This window comes from Nerophis ophidion, linkage group LG21 (assembly GCF_033978795.1).
Source record: "Nerophis ophidion isolate RoL-2023_Sa linkage group LG21, RoL_Noph_v1.0, whole genome shotgun sequence".
Lineage (NCBI taxonomy): Eukaryota > Metazoa > Chordata > Actinopteri > Syngnathiformes > Syngnathidae > Nerophis > Nerophis ophidion.
The window spans coordinates 13529297-13549427 of record NC_084631.1 but is presented as its reverse complement, the minus strand read 5'-3'; the positions used below and the strand labels follow the sequence as shown (position 1 = coordinate 13549427).

At 38.0% G+C, this 20131-nt stretch overlaps 1 protein-coding gene across 1 annotated transcript in view; it reads right to left on the bottom strand.

Moving 5' to 3' along the window:
- Positions 1-20131, bottom strand: part of trim46a (tripartite motif containing 46a) — a 30084-nt gene that overhangs the window by 7219 nt on the left and 2734 nt on the right. The window contains exons 3-10 of the mRNA XM_061881971.1: positions 12326-12476; positions 12064-12262; positions 11861-12007; positions 11670-11765; positions 5129-5382; positions 4937-5058; positions 4534-4863; positions 835-1064 (exon numbers count right to left, since the gene is read on the bottom strand). Of these exons, the coding sequence (XP_061737955.1) occupies positions 835-1064; positions 4534-4863; positions 4937-5058; positions 5129-5382; positions 11670-11765; positions 11861-12007; positions 12064-12262; positions 12326-12476 (1529 nt within the window). The remainder of the gene's footprint in view (positions 1-834; positions 1065-4533; positions 4864-4936; positions 5059-5128; positions 5383-11669; positions 11766-11860; positions 12008-12063; positions 12263-12325; positions 12477-20131) is intronic.

Here is a 20131-nt window from a genome sequence, read left to right as displayed (position 1 = left end):
CGATTTTTGTTTTTTCAGTAATTACTCAAAAAAACAGTAGAGTGCGCTTGTTATATTAAGGATCTTTGACTTCTGTGATAGCCTCTGCAAACCCGAAAGGGACAAGCGGTAGAAAATGGTTGGATGGATGGACTTCTGTTTTTGCAGTCCGTACTTAAAAACAGGAGTTTGCTCCGGTCAAATAGAGAATCGTCGACTCCTATTTTGTAGTAAACCCTAAAAACAGCAGCGCTCCTGTCATATAAAGGATCTTTGACGTGTGCTTTGCAGGACGTTAGTAAAAAGAGGAGAGCGCTTCCCTCATATGGAGGATCTTTGTCTACCGTTTTTGTAGCAAGTTCCTAAAAACAGCACAGCACTCTTATGACTTGTAGGATCTTTGACTCGCCTTCAAAGAACAGCCGAGCACTCCTGTTTTTGAAATACAATCCAAACAACAGCAGACGTCCTGTTATATAAAGGATCTTCGATTCTTGTTTTTTTCAGTAATTACTCAAAAACAGTAGAATGTTCTTGTTATATTAAGGCTCTTTGACTTCTGTTTTTGATTTAAGTACTTAAAAACTGGAGAATACTTCTGTCAAATAGAGAATCTTGGACTCCTATTTTGTAGTACAACCCTAAAAACAGCGGTGCTCCTGTCATATAAAGGATCTTTGACTTGTGCTTTGCAGGAGGTAAGTAAAAAGAGGAGAGCGCTTCTGTCCTATCTTTGGATATTAGATTCATGTTTTTATAATAAGTACTTAAAAACAGTACAGCGCTCCTGTCAAATACAGGATCTTTGCCTCGTGTTTTTTGCACTTCGTCACATGCAGCGTTCCGTTGCGTCACCTTGACCAGGTAGGATCCAGGCTCCACCGAGCACGCCCAGTAGTGTCTGCCCTCAGAGACAGCCAGGTCGGCTACCAGGAGGTCGGAGGTCAAGTGACAAGCCGTGAGCGTGCGGTCGGCCACCTTCAGCAGGGAGAGGCCCGGCACGCTGCGGGCGTACGTTTGACCTTTACCCAGTGCCAGCCTGTCGGAGTGCAGACCCCAGCCAGGGTCCAGCGAGAAGGACAAGACTGGCAGAGGAAGAAGGACAAGAGGAAGACAGAAAAGAGGAAAGGATGGCAGGACGGAGGGTTAGATTGTGATGCTGGGTCAGGAGGAACAACACGGTGGAAGAAATAACGGAAAGGTTGCAAGTAGCAGGGAAAGTAGAAAAGGTACAAGTTAGTTTTAATTATGATCTATTTAACTATACAAATAAATAACTAATAATAAACTAATATACAAACAACAACAATGGCACGACTAATAATAATACAACCACAGTAATTCTACTCACAATGATGACATTTAGTATTTAATGCTGCTGGGATTAAAACAGCGTATATATTCATGTGTAAAAAGGAAAAGAAAAAATATATATCAAAGGTTTCTTATTGTTGTCTTTCTCCACGTGTGGCATATCGAGGACCAAATTAAGTTTCTCATGCTCGCATGTCGTGCAACAACAACAACAACAGTGCGAGTGACAAGTGTGAAGACAAGGTAAAAGTGACATGACATACAGTGGGGCAAAAATGTATTTAGTCAGCCACCGATGGTGCAAGTTCTCCCACTTAAAATGATGACAGAGGTCTGTAATTTCCATCATAGGTACACTTCAACTGTGAGAGACAGAATGTGAAAAAAGAAAATCCAGGAATTCACATTGTAGGAATTTTAAATAATTTATTTGTAAATTATGGTGGAAAATAAGTATTTGGTCACCATTCAAAGCTCTCACTGATGGAAGGAGGTTTTGGCTCAAAATCTCACGATACATGGCCCATTCATTCTTTCCTGAACACCGATCAATCGTCCTGTCCCCTTAGCAGAAAAACAGCGCCAAAGCATGATGTTTCCACCCCCATGATTAACAGCAGGTATGGTGTTCTTGGGATGCAACTCAGTATTCTTCTTCCTCCAAACACGACGAGTTGAGTTTATACCAAAATGGATACATGGATGATACAGCAGAGGATTGGGAGAATGTCATGTGGTCAGATGAAACCAAAATAGAACTCTTTGGTTTTTGGTTCTGAGCTTTGAATGGTTGACCAAATACTTATTTTCCACCATGATTTACAAATAAATTCTTTAAAATTCCTACAATGTGAATTCCTGGATTTTTTTTCACATTCTGTCTTTCACAGTTGAAGTGTACTACCTATGATGAAAATTACAGACATCTGTCATCATTTTAAGTGAGAGAACTTGCACAATCGGTGGCTTACTACTTTTTTGCCCCACTGTATGTATGTGTGTATATAGATATGTGTGTGTGTGTACAGTATATATATATATATATATATATATATATATATATATATATATATATACCCTTGTGTGTGTGTGTATATATATATATATATATATATATATATACACACACACACAAGGGCTTTAAAAAATAAAGAAGTTGACGTGAGATTAATCCTAAAAAAAGTTATTGCATTAAAGCAGATTAATCATGCAATGACTGTACATGCTCCTTTACTTTAACCGCGCCAAGTAAAACAACAACAAAAAATGTTCTTGAATAACATTCTAACCATAAACGTACATTTGTGTTGAAATATTTGGTCTTTTTTTAAGCAAACCAGTAATAATGTAAATTGTGGAGCTAAAAATTTATTATGGCAATAAACTCAATTCAATAACACATTTTTATAAAGCTTATCTTATTAAGTTTTGAATTTGCTCATAATGTTGCAAATCAGATAATGTGATAAGTTGTTTTGACAAAATAAGGTGGCTAGTTACAATAACTAAACAAAAACTACTATTGGCTGCCATTTAAGTCATTTGGTTTTTGCCCTGAAATCCTTCTAGTATCCCGAACGAACTCCCTGAGGAAGCAAAAATGATTTTCTGATAAAAAGAACAAGGAAAATTAAATGACTTTACTATTGGTTGTATATACCAAAAAAAAAAATTAAAGCATAAAAAAAGTGGAATAAAAGAGCAAACAGGTGAAATGTAAGAAGAAAAAGTTACAAAGATAACTAATAACACAAAGCTGCCATGCAAGCTGTTTTTTGCTATAAAATAATGTTTCAGAATAAATGTCATGAATTATTGACCTACTCAAGGGTCCAATTACTTCACATCAAATATTCCACTTTGAAATATTTTTTGGTAAAATATTTCACATTTTGTGTGTTTGCCAAACAAGTTTACTTTGACAAAAATCGCATTTTAGAAACACACAAAAACATTAAAAAATAATTAAAAAAAAAAAAACGTACAAATGACGGATAGATCTGAAGTTGATCTAGAGATTTAAGCATTAAAGCTAAAAAAAAACTGTGGACTTTTTTTAACACTTTCATGAGTGGGATCATTTTGGATCCCTGAGAATTGTACTGTGATTTGTTTTAAACTGCCATTGCTCAAAAGATAATAATGAATTAAAATCAACATTGTTATGAGTTACTGACCTAATTAAAGCTACATTTACTTCGCATCAATTATTCCACTTTGAACAGTTTTTAAAGGGAAATGTTGCCTATTTTGTGTTTCTGCAATAAAAAACAGTATTTCTTTAACAAGAAGGGCATAAAACATTACAAAAAAAACAACCTTATATCAACAGATAGGTCTGAAGTTAATTTACGGATTTGAGCGTTGAAAATAAGTCATATATTACTTTTCTTGAGGGGAGCCCTAGGGGTTAAAAAATAATTAAATACTGTATTGGTTTTGAAAGTGAATCAATCAATCAATATATGTTTATTTACAAACCACGTTTCCATATGAGTTGGGAAATGGTGTTAGATGTAAATATAAACGGAATACAATGATTTGCAAATCATTTTCAACCCATATTCAGTTGAATATGCTACAAAGATGTTCAATCTGATAAAGATTTTTTTTTTGCAAATAATAACTTTAGAATTTGATGCTAGCAACACGTGACAAAGATGTTGGGAAAGGTGGCAATAAATACTGATAAAGTTGAGGAATGCTCATCAAACACTTATTTGGAACATCCCACAGGTGTGCAGGCTAATTGGGAACAGGTGGGTGCCATGATTGGGTATAAAAACAGCTTCCCAATTTCCCAACTCATATGGAAACGGGGTTTGTATATACCCCTAAATCACAAGTGTTTCAAAGGGCTGTACAAGCCACAACGACATCCTCGGTTCAGATCCCACATAAGGGCAAGGAAAAACCTGCAACCCAGTGGGATGTCAAAGTGAAAAATATCAAAATGGCCCTGAGATGCTTTGATAATAATTTTGTTTGTATTGCATGCTTCGCCATATCCTCTAGTCCTCAAGTGATGAAGTTACTTGGAAACACCGTACTCTATTTTTCGCCATGGTAGTAAGGATTCGTGTCTTCGATGTGGTTTCGCACTGTGGATAGACAACATGTTTGTTGCAGCTTGCTCTCAAATTGGAGCCAATATTCAGGGGAGACCCTGTTGGAATTCGGGATCGATTCCTACTTTGTATCCTATATGTGGTGCTAATATGAGTGTGATTGTAGTCTTACCAGGAGCAGGAGGCGTGTGGAGATAAACCTCCTCGCTGTAGTCCCCAAAACCGGCCTTGTTGCAGCCCCTCACCCTCAGCACATAAACACTGTTTATCTGCAGCTGGTCCACCACGGCGCTGGTGCCTCGCACTTCGTCCAGACGCCGCCACGCGGCGGAGGCGTCGGGGGATCGAGTTCCGCCCCACGTGGCCCCAACTGCTCCTGTGCGCCTTTGGAACTCGACGGAGAAGTGCCACGCCGGGGCCGAGTCCTGAGGGAGGCGCCAGCACAGGAAGAGCTGGTCGTAGGCAAGCGTCTTCTGAGTGTCGATCACCGGCGCCAGCGGAGCTGAGGGACATGGCGAACATGATCACCTTTCACCTTATGTCAGGTGTCCCAAATGAAGTGTCCAATGGCCTACCACGTATGAACGCCAAGCCGCGAATGAGCGGAATCTCTTTTGACGCGTCTAGGTGGAAGTGTCGGAACGAAGGATCGGCGTTCAGGGAGAAACATCGCAGGTTGGCGATGGCCTTAACCAACCTGCAGAGATAAAAGTCCCTTCAGAGACAAAACGAGTCCAGAAAAGTTGTCAAGAGCGAGTGAAAGTCACCTGTTGTGAGTGACCCTAGCAGCCTGGACAAAACACGGCTGGTCGGTCTCCTTGAGAAGCTCGTGTGCATAGGACATCAGGCCGGCCTGATCCAGCATGTCCCGCCTCCTTGACACCTGAGCAGACAGAGTCTCCACCCTCCTGTTGCGGGACCCCTCCAGGGCCGTGGCCAAGGACCCCTGGCGCTCGGCGATGGAGGCCCCCAACTCCTGCATGCAGCGGGTCAGCTGGTGGAGAGCTACAGCACTGTTGGCCTGCACGCACACAAGGAGGCCAGTGGTAGGACTGCATATATTCATTTATTAATAAATCAATCTCTATTTTACTTAATATTTTTACTTGTTACATTTTCATAGGTTAAATAAATAATAAGAATAATATATATAATTTAAAAAAGCAAAAATAAATACAATTAATTCATTTATACCCATTCATCCATCCATTTCCTACCGCTTGTCCCTTTTGGGGTTGCAGGGGGCGCTGGAGCCTATCTCAGCTACATTCGAACGGAAGGTGGTGTACACCCTGGACAAGTCGCTACTTCATTGCAGGGCCAACACAGACAGAGAGACAACATTCACACTCACAGACTACGGCCAATTTAGTCTGGCCAATCAACCTATCACCAGGTGCATGTCTTTGGAGGTCCTCGGTTTAGAGGTCACGGTTCGGTTCATTTTCGGTACAGTAACAAAACAACAAAATATAAATTTTTTGGTTATTTATTTACCAAATTTGTAAACAATGGCATAACATACATATAAACACAGGGTCCAATGCCAGGGTTAATACATATATAACATATATAAAATAAAAACTAAATAAGTTAAGGCTCAGAATGGTTTCTTAACAAAACTTTTCTACATATAAAGGGCTTTTTTTGATTGATTGATTGAGACTTTTATTAGTAGATTGCACAGTACAGTACATACAATTGACCACTAAATTCTAACTCCCCAATAAGTTTTTCAACTTGTTTAAGTCGGGGTCCACGTTCATCAAAACCGCCCGCCGTTTTTTGTAGACATGTTCCATAAATATTGATGTTAAAGATTTATTTTTTTGTGAAGAATGTTTAGAATGAAGTTCATGAATCCAGATGGATCTCTATTACAATCCTCAAAGAAGGCACTTTAAGTTGATGAGCGCTTCTTGAGCGCTTGGAGTGTTTAGAAAAGCGCGATATAAATATAATTTTTTTTTCTTGTTTTTTTTTTTACTTCTATGTGTAGAAATCTTTATTTATAATTGAATCACTTGTTTTTTTTCAACAAGTTTTAAGTTATTTGTATATCTTTCTTTCCAAATAGTTCAAGAAAGACCACTACAAATGAGCAATATTTTGTACCTGTTATACAATTTAATAAATCAGAAACTGATGACATAGTGCTGTATTTTACTTCTACATCTGTTTTTTTTCAACCAAAAATGCTTTGCTCTGATTAGGGGGTACTTGAATTAAAAAAATGTTCACAAGGGGTACATCACTGAAAAAAGGTTGAGAACCACTGTGTTATGAGAGTAGCGTATGTGTGTGTGTGGCCCTTTAACATGTGACAGCATGTGACGTCAGTGAGCGGTAGATCAAAGGAGTGGCTAGTGTTTTGTTGGATTGGCTCTATGCAAGACCCCAATAAAGCCACGATTTGCAACTAATCGCTGGACTTTTCATTTACCCTGGAGTCCGGAGCTGTGAAGACCCACTGCAGGTAGAGTGAAGGGTTGAGCGCACGGGAGACACTATGGGAGCCGGAAGCAGGAAAGGTGCATCACATGTTTGACGTGTTGTCAGAAGCAGCTGCTGAACAATCTTGGCAAACCTCCGTCCTCCATTGTTGTATCGCGCAGCCAAGGTGTTCCCAAGGGGGAGATCTTAACGAGGCAGGAGGGTCTTCCAGCTCTGGCTTTAACATGTTGTCCTAGCAGGTAGCCGCTAGCATGTCTACTCGTTCGGTACACCTCCGAACCGAACCAAAACCCCCGTACCGAAACGGTTCAATACAAATACACGTACCGTTACATCCCTAATATATATACATATATATATATATATACATATATACATATATATATATATATATATATATATATATATATATATATAAGTGTTTGATGAGCATTCCTCAACTTTATCAGTATTTATTGCCACCTTTCCCAACATCTTTGTCACGTGTTGCTAGCATATATATATATATATATATATATATATATATATATATACACATATATACACATGTATGTATATATACTGTACATACAGCTATATGTATATATATATACACATACATACATACATACATACATATATATATATATATACACACATATATATATATATATATATATATATATATATATATATATATATATATATATACACATATACATACATACAAGTGACGTGCAGTGCCTTCATGGAAAAAAAAAAATGTGAAAAAAAAATAATTAATTATATTGTTTTGTGTATCTAATATAAAGTTATTTTCCATTTAACTTCACCAGTTTTACATTATTTTTTATTTAAAATCGCTTAATTTTCACATTTGCCGTTCAAATACTGAGAACAGACTTGCAGTGAGTCACAGCCAGCTGAACCTCCCCGTGGATTGCGCAATGACTCGGCTAACTGCTGTCTGCTGTGCAGTGAGACCGTATTGCTATATGAATTTTATTATACATTTCCATAGTTTAATTAGCTGAAGTATATAATGTACCGTGTATTTTGTCAACAACTGTATGTGTGTAACGTATTTCTTGTGCTGGGCAATCATAAAACGGCTGCAAAACAAGCACAATGTGAGGCACCCATTCTCCGGCCTCCTGGCGGTAGAGAGCACTAGTGATCCCAGAGATCATTCTTGCACTACTCGGCTAAGCCTGGGAACATCTGAAGCCGGTATGTTTTAAAGTTGTCGTTTGCCTACATATCCTAAAAACAACCGTCCAACATTTTACAACTAATTGTAAACTTATAGGTGCCGACCATCAGAGCAGCGTTGCGACGAAAGAGTGTGTCGATGTTGAGATATTGAGCCGAGTTGGTAAGTGAATTTGTTTGCTAATAGTAGCTACTAGCCGTACCCATGTATATTCTATAGGCGGTTAGCATCGGGTTTTAATCCCGTTTCCTCCAAAGTTTCTGATCCGATTGAATTTATATTTATGTCGAGTCTTTATTTGGGGTACTTAAATATGGTGACTGAGTTTTTTGGTGTTTTAAGGCCATCTGCAATTTTTATGCTACAGTAAAGACAATGAATGAACACGGCCGCTGGAGGGCAGTTACATCTGTTATAGTGGCAACACTGTGTACTTAAGTGATTGTTATTTTGTACATACATGTGATTATTTAATATTGTTAATGTCAGCAGTATTATTGCTAATAATGATCATTTATTTATACTATTCTATACTAGCTAAAGTACCTTCTACATTAAGTTAAAGTACCAATGATTGTCACACACACACTAGGTGTGGTGAAATTTGTCCTCTGCATTTGACCCATCTCCTTGTTCACTCCCTGGGAGGTGAGGGGAGCAGTGAGCAGCAGGGGTCGGAAATCATTTTTGGTGATTTAACCCCCAATTCCAACCTTTGATGAAGAGTGCCAAGCAGGGAAGAATGCTGGTATGAGCTTTTAAACATAACCCATTAACTGCTGCCAATCAAAAGGTGAATAAGATACTCTATAGGGTTCATATGTTTATAAATCTGACTGTGATGAAGTGAGTGCCTCACCAGCCATGAACCTCAAGGCACGTCACTGATACATACAGTACATACATACATACATATATATACACACACACACACACACACACACACATATATATATATACATATATATATATATATATACATATATATATATATATATATATATATATATATATATATATATATATATATTAGGGCTGTGAATCTTTGGGTGTCCCACAATTCGATTCAATATCGATTCTTGGGTCACAGTTCGATAATATAGCGATTTTTTCGATTTGATTCGATTCGATTCAAAAACGATATTTTTCTGATTCAAAACGATTCTGTATTCATTCAATACATAGGATTTCAGCAGGATCTATCCCAGTCCGCTGACATGCTAGCAGAGTAGTAGATTAAAAAAAAAAAAAAGCTTTTATAATTGTAAAGGACAATGTTGTATCAACTGATTGCAATAATGTAAATTAGTTTTAACTATTAAGCGAACCAAAAATATGACTTATTTTATCTTTGTGAAAATATTGGACACAGTGTGTTGTCAAGCTTATGAGATGCGATGCAAGTGTAAGCCACTGTGACACTATTGTTCTTTTTTATTGTTTTTATAAATGTCTAATGATAATGACAATGAGGGATTTTTAATCACTGCTATGTGGAAATTATAATTAATATTGATACTGTTGTTGATAATATTAATTTTTGTTTCATTACTTTTGGTTTGTGTCGTGTTTGTCTCCTCTCAATTGCTCTGTTTATTGCAGTTCTGAGTGTTGCTGGGTCAGGTTTGGTTTTGGAATTGGATTGCATTGTTATGGTATTGCTGTGTATTGGTTTGTTGGATTGATTAGAAAAAAAATAATAATAATAATAATTAAAACAAATTTAAAAAAATAGATGTTTTTAAAAATGAGAATTGATTCTGAATCGCATAACGTAAACGATTCAATTCGTATTCGAATCGATTTTTTTCCACACCCCTAATATATATATATATATATATATATATATATATATATATATATATATATATAAATATACATATACATATACATATATATATATATATATATATATATATACATATATATATATATATATATATATATATACATACACATACATTAAGGCTGTGAATCTTTGGGTGTCCCGCGATTCGATTCAATATCGATTCTTGGGGTCACGATTTGATTCAAAATCGATTTTTTTTTCCCAATTCAAAAGGATTCTCTGTTCATTTAATACATAGGATTTCAGCCGGATCAACCCAGTCTGCTGACATCCAAGCAGAGTAGTAGATTTTTGTAAAAAAAATGTTATAATTGTAAAGGACAATGTTTATCAACTGATTGCAATAATGTAAATGTAAATGTAATGATGAGGTGGCGACTTGTCCAGAGTGTACGCCGCCTTCCGCCCGATTGTAGCTGAGATAGGCACCAGCACCCCCCGCAACCCCAAAGGGAATAAGCGGTAGAAAATGGATGGATGCATGGATGTTTTAACTATTAAACGAACCAAAAATATGACTTATTTTATCTTTGTGAAAACATTGGACAAAGTGTGTTGTCAAGCTTGTGAGATGCGATGCAAGTGTAAGCCACTGTGACACTATTGTTCTTTTTTTTTTATTTTTATAAATGTCTAATGATAATGTCAATGAGGGATTTTTAATCACTGCTATGTTGAAATTATAATTAATATTGATACTGTTGTTGATAATATTCATTTTTGTTTCACTACTTTTGATTTGTTCTGTCGTGTTTGTGTCTCCTCTCAATTGTTCTGTTTATTGCAGTTCTGAGTGTTGCTGGGTAAGGTTTGGTTTTGGAATTGGATTGCATTGTTGTGGTATTGCTGCGTATTGTTTTGTTGGATCGGTAAAAAAAGAAAAAATTTGATTTTTTAAAAATGAGAATCGATTCTGAATCGCACAACGTGAGAATCGCGATTCGAATTCTAATCGATTTTTTACCAAACCCCTCACATATATATATATATATATATATATATATATATATATATATATATATATATATATATATATATATACACACACACACATATATACACACACACATATACACACACACACACATTTATGTATAATGGCCTTCAACGAAGAACAATCCATAAATTAGCGGCACTGTTTTATACCGTTCTATTTATTTAGTATTTATTTACTGTATATTTATTTTATTTTTTTTATTTTCATATGCCTCACTTCTATTGTATGCTTGATCTCTACACTTGGTTTTCACTATTTTACCGTTTTTTTTTTAATTGTTACTTTCCAATGTTCCTCAGAGGGAGCCATCTGCCTCAGGGTTTATCAGCCGTGCTGTGGGGGAGCTTGGTGTCAGCATCCTGGCAGCCACTGTCTGATGACCCCCTGGTGCAGATGGCTCCTGTGATAGAGTTTCCTCACATGTCTCCTCTGTATTCAGCCATGCATTATTTGTTCATATGTGTGTGTGTGTGTGTGTGTGTGTGTGTGTGTGTGTGTGTGTGGTGATAATAAGAGCTCTAGGTCATCGGGGTATTGTTTTAAGTTTGTAAAACAATATTTGTTGCATTTCTTTTATGTGTGAAAAGCGCTTTATGAAAATAGTTTGATTTGATAAAGTTTGATAAGCCGCAGGGTTCAAAATGTAGGAAAAAAGTTGTATAGTCTTGAACTTACAATGAATATGATTAAAATCAAGAGTAAGATTACCAATTTAGTGTTAATATTTGTAGTGGAGCATGTGGGCCCCAAGGTCAAAAAGGTTAAGAACCCCTGACATAAACGACTCTTGTTAAAAAAAAAACTGGAAAAACTGACCTCCATTTGTTTAATGGCGGCCTCCAGCTGCGTGATCTGGCTCTGTATGGTCCCCTGATTGGCCAGGATGTAGTTGACCTGCTGGGTCAGCTTATCCTGTGAAGACAGGGACCAAGAAGCAAGTTATTGTGAGGCTCTGACGGTGAAAAAAAAAAAAAGAGATGCAGACACTATGGCGGGATTGAAGGCACCTTAAGGGCCTGGTAGGCTTGTGTTGTCGGCAGCACTTTGTGGTTGTGGTGGACGCGGCGCGGCTTGCAAAGCGAGCACAGCAGCCGCTGGCAGCTGCAGCAGAACCACTGCAAGCGCTCCTGCTCGTGCTCGGTGCACGTCAACACCTGGAGGCGGCACGCGTGAGTGGAGAGAAACGACGGCGGGAGAGAAGGTAACGAACCTTTGGGCGAAAGTTGTGGGTGGGAAGAATGTTCTCGTGCTGGGCTCGCGGCGTCCCCCAGGGGTGGTAGAGTTTGAAACACCCGTTGCAGAAGTTGGCCTTGCAGTCGGCGCAGCCTTTCGTGGCCTCCAGGGACTGCGGGGGCTTGCAGAAAGCACACGCGATGGCGACGCTGCCGAGGCTCAACGTGTGCCTGTACCTGCAGGACGGCGGTGGACAAACGTGAAATCGGAGATTTCCGAGCAGAAGAACGTGTCGTTACCTTTCTACCATTCGCTCCAGAGTGAGGTTGCGGGGACAATCCGCCAGGCCTCGCTCGGCCAGCTGCACGTCCTCCTGACAGGAAGGACATGCGAACAGCATCGGAGGAGGGGCGGTGTCCTTACGTCTTCGCCCCGGGTATGTGCTGCAAGCTTTTCGGGGTGAAGAGAAAATATTCTTACTGTACAGGCATGAGTTTATTTACAGAATGCTAAAAGAGGAAGGGGCGGTAATTGTACAGCACTTCGGCTACCACTGTGGTAAATTTTAAATGTGCTTTATAAATAAAGTGGATTTGATTTGATTAATTAGAAGCAGGAAATAATTAGCTCAGTGTTTGTAAAACGTTTTTCTCCAAGTACCACCATAATGACCTATATTAAAATAGAGTAGCATAGTAGGCCTAAGTATTCATTAAAAACTAAGGCTGTGAATCTTTGGCTTTGAATCGGTTTGATTCGATTCCTGGGACTAATGGTTTGATTAAAAATTATTCTGGATTCAAAATCAATACATTTTATTAACATTAGGTGCCAGTTCTTTGATTAACTACATTCCTCCATAAAATAAATAAACAGATGTGATACATTTCTATATTACTTTAAAAAAACTGGTTTTGTTTTGATAAAATTCTACCCAAGCATTTAATAAAAACAAATACAAATAAGGCAGGGGTGTCCAAACTACGGCCCCTCCAATTTGGCCCGCGAGACATCATGAGTTCAACAAAGCATCGCACCGAGGATTGCTTTCAAATGATTATTAAAGGCCTACTGAAACCCACTACTACCCACCACACAGTCTGATAGTTTACATATCTAAAAATGAAATATTAACAATGCAACACATGCCAATACGGCCTTTTTAGTTTACTAAATTACAATTTTAAATTTCCCGGGAGTTTCGTCTTGAAAACGTAGTGTAATGATGACGTGTACGCAAGATGTCACGGGTTTTAAGGAAATATGAGCGCTGCACACACACACAGCTAAAAGTCGTCTGCTTTAACGGCATAATTACACAGTATTTTGGAGAGCTGTGTTGCTGAATCTTTTGCAATTTGTTCAATTAATATTGGAGAAGTCACAGTAGAAAGATGGAGTTGGGAAGCTTTAGCCTTTAGCCACACAAACACACGGTGATTCTTTGTTTTAAAACTGAGCTTGTGTTGTCCAGAAAGCTGCCGTCGACTCCCCTGAGACATTGGCGTCAAGACACCCGTGAACGTACACCTCCGACTATCAGGTACTATTTAACTCACTAAAACACTAGCAACACAATAGAAAGATAAGGGATTTCCAAGAATTATCCTAGTAATTGTCTCTAAAAACATCGGAATCCGTCCCAATGCAATCGCGTTTTGTATTTTTTCCTAGTCCGTCGCTATCAATATCCTCAAACGCAAATCTTTCATCCTCGCTGAAATTAATGGGGAAATTGTCGTTTTCTCGGTCCGAATAGCACTTTTTATTGGAGGCTCCCATTAAAAACCATGTGAGGATGTGAGGAGCCCCCACATGTGTGACGTCCTCGTCTGCGACTTCCGGTAGGGGCAGGGCCTTTCTCTTAACACCGAAAGTTGCGAACTTTATCGTGGATGTTCTCCACTAAATCCTTTCAGCAAAAATATGGCAATATCGCGAAATGATCAAGTATGACACATAGAATAGACCTGCTATCCCCGTTTAAATAAGAAAATCTCATTTCAGTAGGCCTTTAAGTGCCAGGCAGTCTCTGAATGCCACATATTTGCTGCCATCTTGTGGACAATGTGAGTAAAACAGATAAGTGATACTTGAAAGTCCTATGATACAATAGCACATCATTTTAATTATATGACATAATCCCAACAACCTGCCCTAGTCAAGGTGTATATATACATATATACAATAACAATGCAACTCACATAAAGATCAACACTCATGGTCATACATAATACAACCTGCTCATTGTGGATATCGTGAAAAACATCCAAACACCATATAAAAAAATCCAAATTACATCCATTTAAATCCATTAGAGTGCATGATGGGAAAAATATAAAAGACTCTCTCCACACTTATCTGATGCATTTTAACTGGTATATATTTCTGATTGATTACAAACGTTCACATACTCTTAATATCCAATTATATTATCAATATATCCAATATATCTATTATACACCCATCATATTAATATAACACGCAGACACACACACACACACTAATATAAACAACACCCAAAACAGTGAAGTTGACACGTTGTGTAAATGGTAAATAAAAAAAAAACAGAATACAATGATTTGTAAACCCTTTCTAACTTCTATTCAATTGATTACACTGCAAAGACAAGATATTTAATGTTGGAACTGAGAAACACATTTTTTAACTGGTTTTGTATGTATATATATATATATATATATATATATATATATATATATATATATATATATATATATATACATATATATATATATATATATATGTATATATAGATATATATATATACATATATATATATATATATATATATATATATATACATACATATATACATATTAATAAATATATATATAGTTACTTTACATGCAGTCGGCTTTCGTTATTACTAGGAATCGCGATTCATTCGAAAATCCTTTTTTTACACCCCTATTAAAAACAAGGCAGAGATTTTATCCATCAAGTATATTCCATATTTTCAGCCACTGTAACATTACACCCAGTTTAAACAGTAACACTGTGTTTGAAAATACAGTAGCTAAATAAAACACTGTCCTTTAATCAAGTGATTCTTTGGCGTTGCACTAGATGGAACCATCCATTTTCTATTTCTATTTATTCCCTTTGGGGTCGCGGGGGGCGCTGGTGCCTATCTCAAATACAATCGGGCGGAAGGTGGCGTACACCCTGGACAAGTCGCCACCTCATCGCAGATCACTAAATTTGACAAAGACTACAAAAAATATATACATAACTATTAAATATAGCAAACTAATAGTTTCACTTTTATAATGATCAGGCGGTTTTTTTTTTTTTACCTTACTGTAGGGTTTTTCTGTGTATAGCTCTTCGAGGCAGTAGTGGCTGTTTTAAAATGGTGCTATATAAATAAAGACTTTGTACAGTCCAACAGTAACAGAACCAATAGCGGTAAGGAGCAAACTTGCTTACCCAGCAATAATTCACAGCATAATGTGTTCGATGTGAACAGCAGCAACATTTTTTAAAGTGCTTCAAGGCGTAAAATCTGCTGGGTGTTGACCAGTCCTGAAAAAGCCCAACAGGAGGTTGCCTACAGCCACAGCCGTCAATGCTAATGTGTTATGACTTGCCCATGAATACAGTATGGATAGACTAGGTATTTTCCTAGTGTCGACCAGGCTGTATAGAGTCAACAGTGTGCCAGCTAGATGGTGTAAACATTTCTCTGCAATCATTATTTTGGCGACGTTGCCAAAAGCAGACCAGCCAATAAGCCACGCCCTCCTCCTCTTAGTTTCCACACAGACGGGCAATAACGAGAAGCAGCACAAGAGCCATGTTGGGTTTGGGTGCAACATTTGTGGAGGTTCTAGACATCTACTCCTCCTGTTTGTACCACCTTAAAAACTGCAGACTTCTTGTTATGTAAAGGATCATTGACTCACAGTAGAGCGCTCCTGTCATATTGGGGATCCTCGACGACTGTTTTTGTCGTAAAACCCTGAACACAAAGGCGCCCCTGTAAAAGAAAGGATCTTTGACTTGTGTTTCTGCAGTAAGTACTTAAAAATAGTAAAGCGCTCTTGTCAAATAGAGGATCTTTGACTCCTTTTTTTTGGCGTACTACCCTAAAAACAGCAGCGTTTGCAGTAAGTACTTAAAAAACGTAGAGCACTCCTGTCATGTAGAGGATCTTTGAAGTATAACTCTAAAAAAGCAATGCTCCTGTCAATTACAGCAGTGGTGTCAGGCTTGCCACTGACAGTTTGTTATAGTTTTCCCTCTGTGTGTTTAGTATTTCCTGTTTTTAGTTCCTGGCAGCGCTCTTATTTTGTCTGTTTCCTTTTTTTTTTCCCTGTGTGCTGTTTTCCCCTCAGTTGCAGCTGATTGGCACCTGGCCACACCTGGTGTCAATCAGCCCACTTTTATTTGAGTCTGATTTTGTCCTCCAGTCAGTTGCTGGATTATTGATTTGTCATGTCGATGTCGCTCTTGTCGTTGCTACCTGTCGTGTTTTGTCAATGCAGCATTGCGGTAAGCTTTGTTTGATTGCGTTTTTTAGCTTACTGCCTTTTGTTCCCTGCTTCCAAATTTGTTTTCATATTTCATGTACGACTTCTGTTTCCGGCTCGAGACCTGCTAGCTTCCACACTAGGCCTTTTTGTTTTTGCTAGCTTCCATGCTAAGCTCCGTTTATTTTCTACTTCCCATGCTAGCTCTTTTTGTTTGTTATCTGCCCATGTGCACGCTTTTTGTTTGTACCCTTTGTTTGTTTTTGTCTAAGTGTTTTCAATTAAATCATGTTTTCCTGCAAAATGCTTCCCTCCTTCTCTGCATCTTGGGGTTTGTCACAAACTAACTCTGACAAGTGGTCCCCAACCACCGGGCCGCAGAATTTTTTTTTTTTTAAATTTTTGATTTTGTATTTTATTTATTTTCATTAAATCAACATAAAAAAACACAATATACACCCTATTAGTGCACCAACCCCAAAAAAACCTGCCTTTTTAAAGACAAAAAGCACTCCTGTCAAATAAAAGATTATTTACTCGTGCTTTTGTAGCACAACACTAAAAACAGCAACACTTCTGTCAACTAGAGGATCTTTGACTCGTGTTTTTGCTGTAATTAAAAACAGTAGAACGCTTATGTCATATAGAGGATCTTTGACTTGCGCTTTTGTAGTACAGCCTTAAAAACAGCAAAGTTACTGTCAATTAAAGGATCTTCGATTTCTGTTTGTGTAGTAAAACCCTGAAAACACCAGCGCTCCAGTCATATAAAGCATCTTTGACTCGTGTTTTGACAAAAAGTACTTAAAATCAGTAGAGCGCTCCTGTCATATAAAGGATCTTTGACTTGTGCTGTTGTAGTACAACATTGAAAACAGCAGCGCTCCTGTCATTTAAAGGATCTTTGACTCATGTTTTTACATTAAGCACTTTGGAACAGGAGCACACTCCTGTCATATAAAATATCTTTGACTCGTGCTTTTGTAGTACCACCCTAAAAACAGCGACGCTTCTATCACTTAGAGCAGGGGTCACCAACCTTTTTGAAACCAAAAGCTACTTCTTGAGTACAGATTATTGTGAAGGGCTACCAGTTTGATACACACTTAAATAAATTGCCAGAAATAGCCGATTTGATCAATTTACCTTTAACTATATTTTATTATTAATAATTAATTATATTTATATTTGTGGAAACACTGAACGTCTTAATGATTCCTCACAGTAAATATATATAGAAAAAGATAAATATCAATATGCAACACTTTATTTTTATATATTCTCTAGGTGCACATTTTTCAAATTGAACATTTTCAAATGATCACTTCTAAGACAGTCTTGTGAAATCACAATATCCCATTTTAACTAGCCAGCCACTAACATTTTTTAACAAATCATGAATTACTTTGCACCATGTTTGTACAAATAATAACTCATGTAAAATACAAAAGTCAACTCTCAAATGTTTAAATAAATCATGTCACACTTTGAACAAGACACCAAATCTGTTATCGGTTTCTTTGTGAGTTAGTGGGAAGCCTGGCATTGCATGCTGTTAACTAGTGTGTTGTACTCTGGTGTGTAACTTGACACTGCAACTCTGAGTGAGTCTTGCAGATGTGCATCAGTGAGGCGTGTTCTGTGTTTGTTTTGGATGAAGTTCATGTGAGAAAAGGCTTGCAACCTTCATAGCTGCTGCGCATACACCACTGTACTTTTCTGTGTCAACAAGGCACCAAAAGTTTGGTGCAGCCTGGTGGGCTTTAAATTTTAAGTTGTCAGCAAAGAAGATTAAGGAATTTAAGAGGTAAAAGGGTACCGTAATTTCTTGAATAGTCGCCGGGCATGTAATATGTGCCTGCCTTAAATTACTGCTAAGTAAAACTCACTTCCCAAACGTTTTAGCGCATGCTTACTTTTACCGTCATGTCAAATTCGTGACGTCACGAGTGACGCTTCCCCTGCCGTTTTTTTGAAAATGGCGGAGGAGGTTTTTATTTGCGTTGATTGTGTGTAAATCAGAGGTCTTGTTCCACATTCGTACAGATCACACTAATGTGGTTGTGATATAAAACAATTTTAACACTTACTAATATGCGCCACACTCTGTGAACCCTAACCTAACAAGAATGACAAACACATTTCTGGAGAACATTGGCTCTGTAACACATTATAAACGCAACATAATAATTACCCAGCATTCCAATGCATCCATGACTCTTGGCTATATTATACACCCGCTAGCACCAAACCCCCCGACCCCCTCTCCGTGTGTCGGTTGAGTTGGGCGGGGTTGGGGGCGCCTTTATAAAACGCTCCTGTTTTATAAAGGATCTTTGACTTGTGCTTTTGGAGTACAGGCCTAAAAACAGCAACGCTCCTGTCAATTTAAGGATCTTTGATTCCTGTTTTTGTAGTACAACCATGAAAACAGCAGCGCTCCTGTCATGTAACGCATCTTTGACTCGTGTTTTTACAAAAAGTACTTAAAAACAGTAGAGCGCTCCTGTCATTTTAAAAGATCTTTGACTCGTGTGTTTGTAGTACAACCTCAAAACAGCAACACTCCTGTTAATTATAGGATCTCTGACTCCTCTTTTTGTTGTACTACATTGAAAACAGAAGTACTCCTGTCATATAAAGGATCTTTGACTCATATTTTCGCAATAAGCACTAAAAAACAGGAGAGCGCTCATGTCATACAAAAGATTTTTGACTCATGCTTTTTGTAGTACAATCCTTGAAAACAACAGTGCTCCTGTCATATAGAGAATCTTTAACTCTTATTATTTACAGTAAATGCTTAAAAACAGTAGAGCGCTTCTGTCATATAAAGGACCTTTGACTTGTGTTTTTACAGTAAGTACACCTTCACATACAGGTTGATTAACATAAAATAAACACATCAATATGTGTCCCGGCCTCCATATAAATGTGATGCTGATTTTGAAGATAATGCACATGTCATTGCACAGAATATCTCGCTATATTGTTGCATCGAGGGGCTTTGTCTCTGGAGTACCCAGCATGCTTTGCAGACACTTTGTAAATATAACAGTTAAAGTTACATGTATGTTGTTAGCGCTTATTTGTATTGACTCACAAAGAATTGTAGATAGTGTCAAATATAAAGAAAAATGTTAAAAGATAGCGTCAAATCTTTCTGTAGCGGTCCACATTTATTACTGCCGTCAGTTAAAATTCTAATTATACATAAACTAATTTAGTTTGGAATAACATCCAAACAGGCTTCACGGTGGAAGAGTGGTTAGTGCGTCTGCCTCACAATACGAAGGTCCTGAGTAGTCCTGGGTTCAATCCCTGGCTCGGGATCTTTCTTTGTGGAGTTTGCATGTCCTCCCCGTGAATGGGTGGGTTCCGTTCGGGTATTCCGGCTTCCTCCCACTTCCAAAGACATGCACCTGGGGATAGGTTGATTGGCAACACTAAATTGGCCCTAGTGTGTGAATGTGAGTGTGAATGTTGTCTGTCTATCTGTGTTGGCACTGCGATGAGGCGCGACTTGTCCAGGGTGTACGTCGCCTTCCGCCCGATTGTAGCTGAGATAGGCACCAGCGCCCCCCGTGACCCCAAAGGGAATAAGCAGTAGAA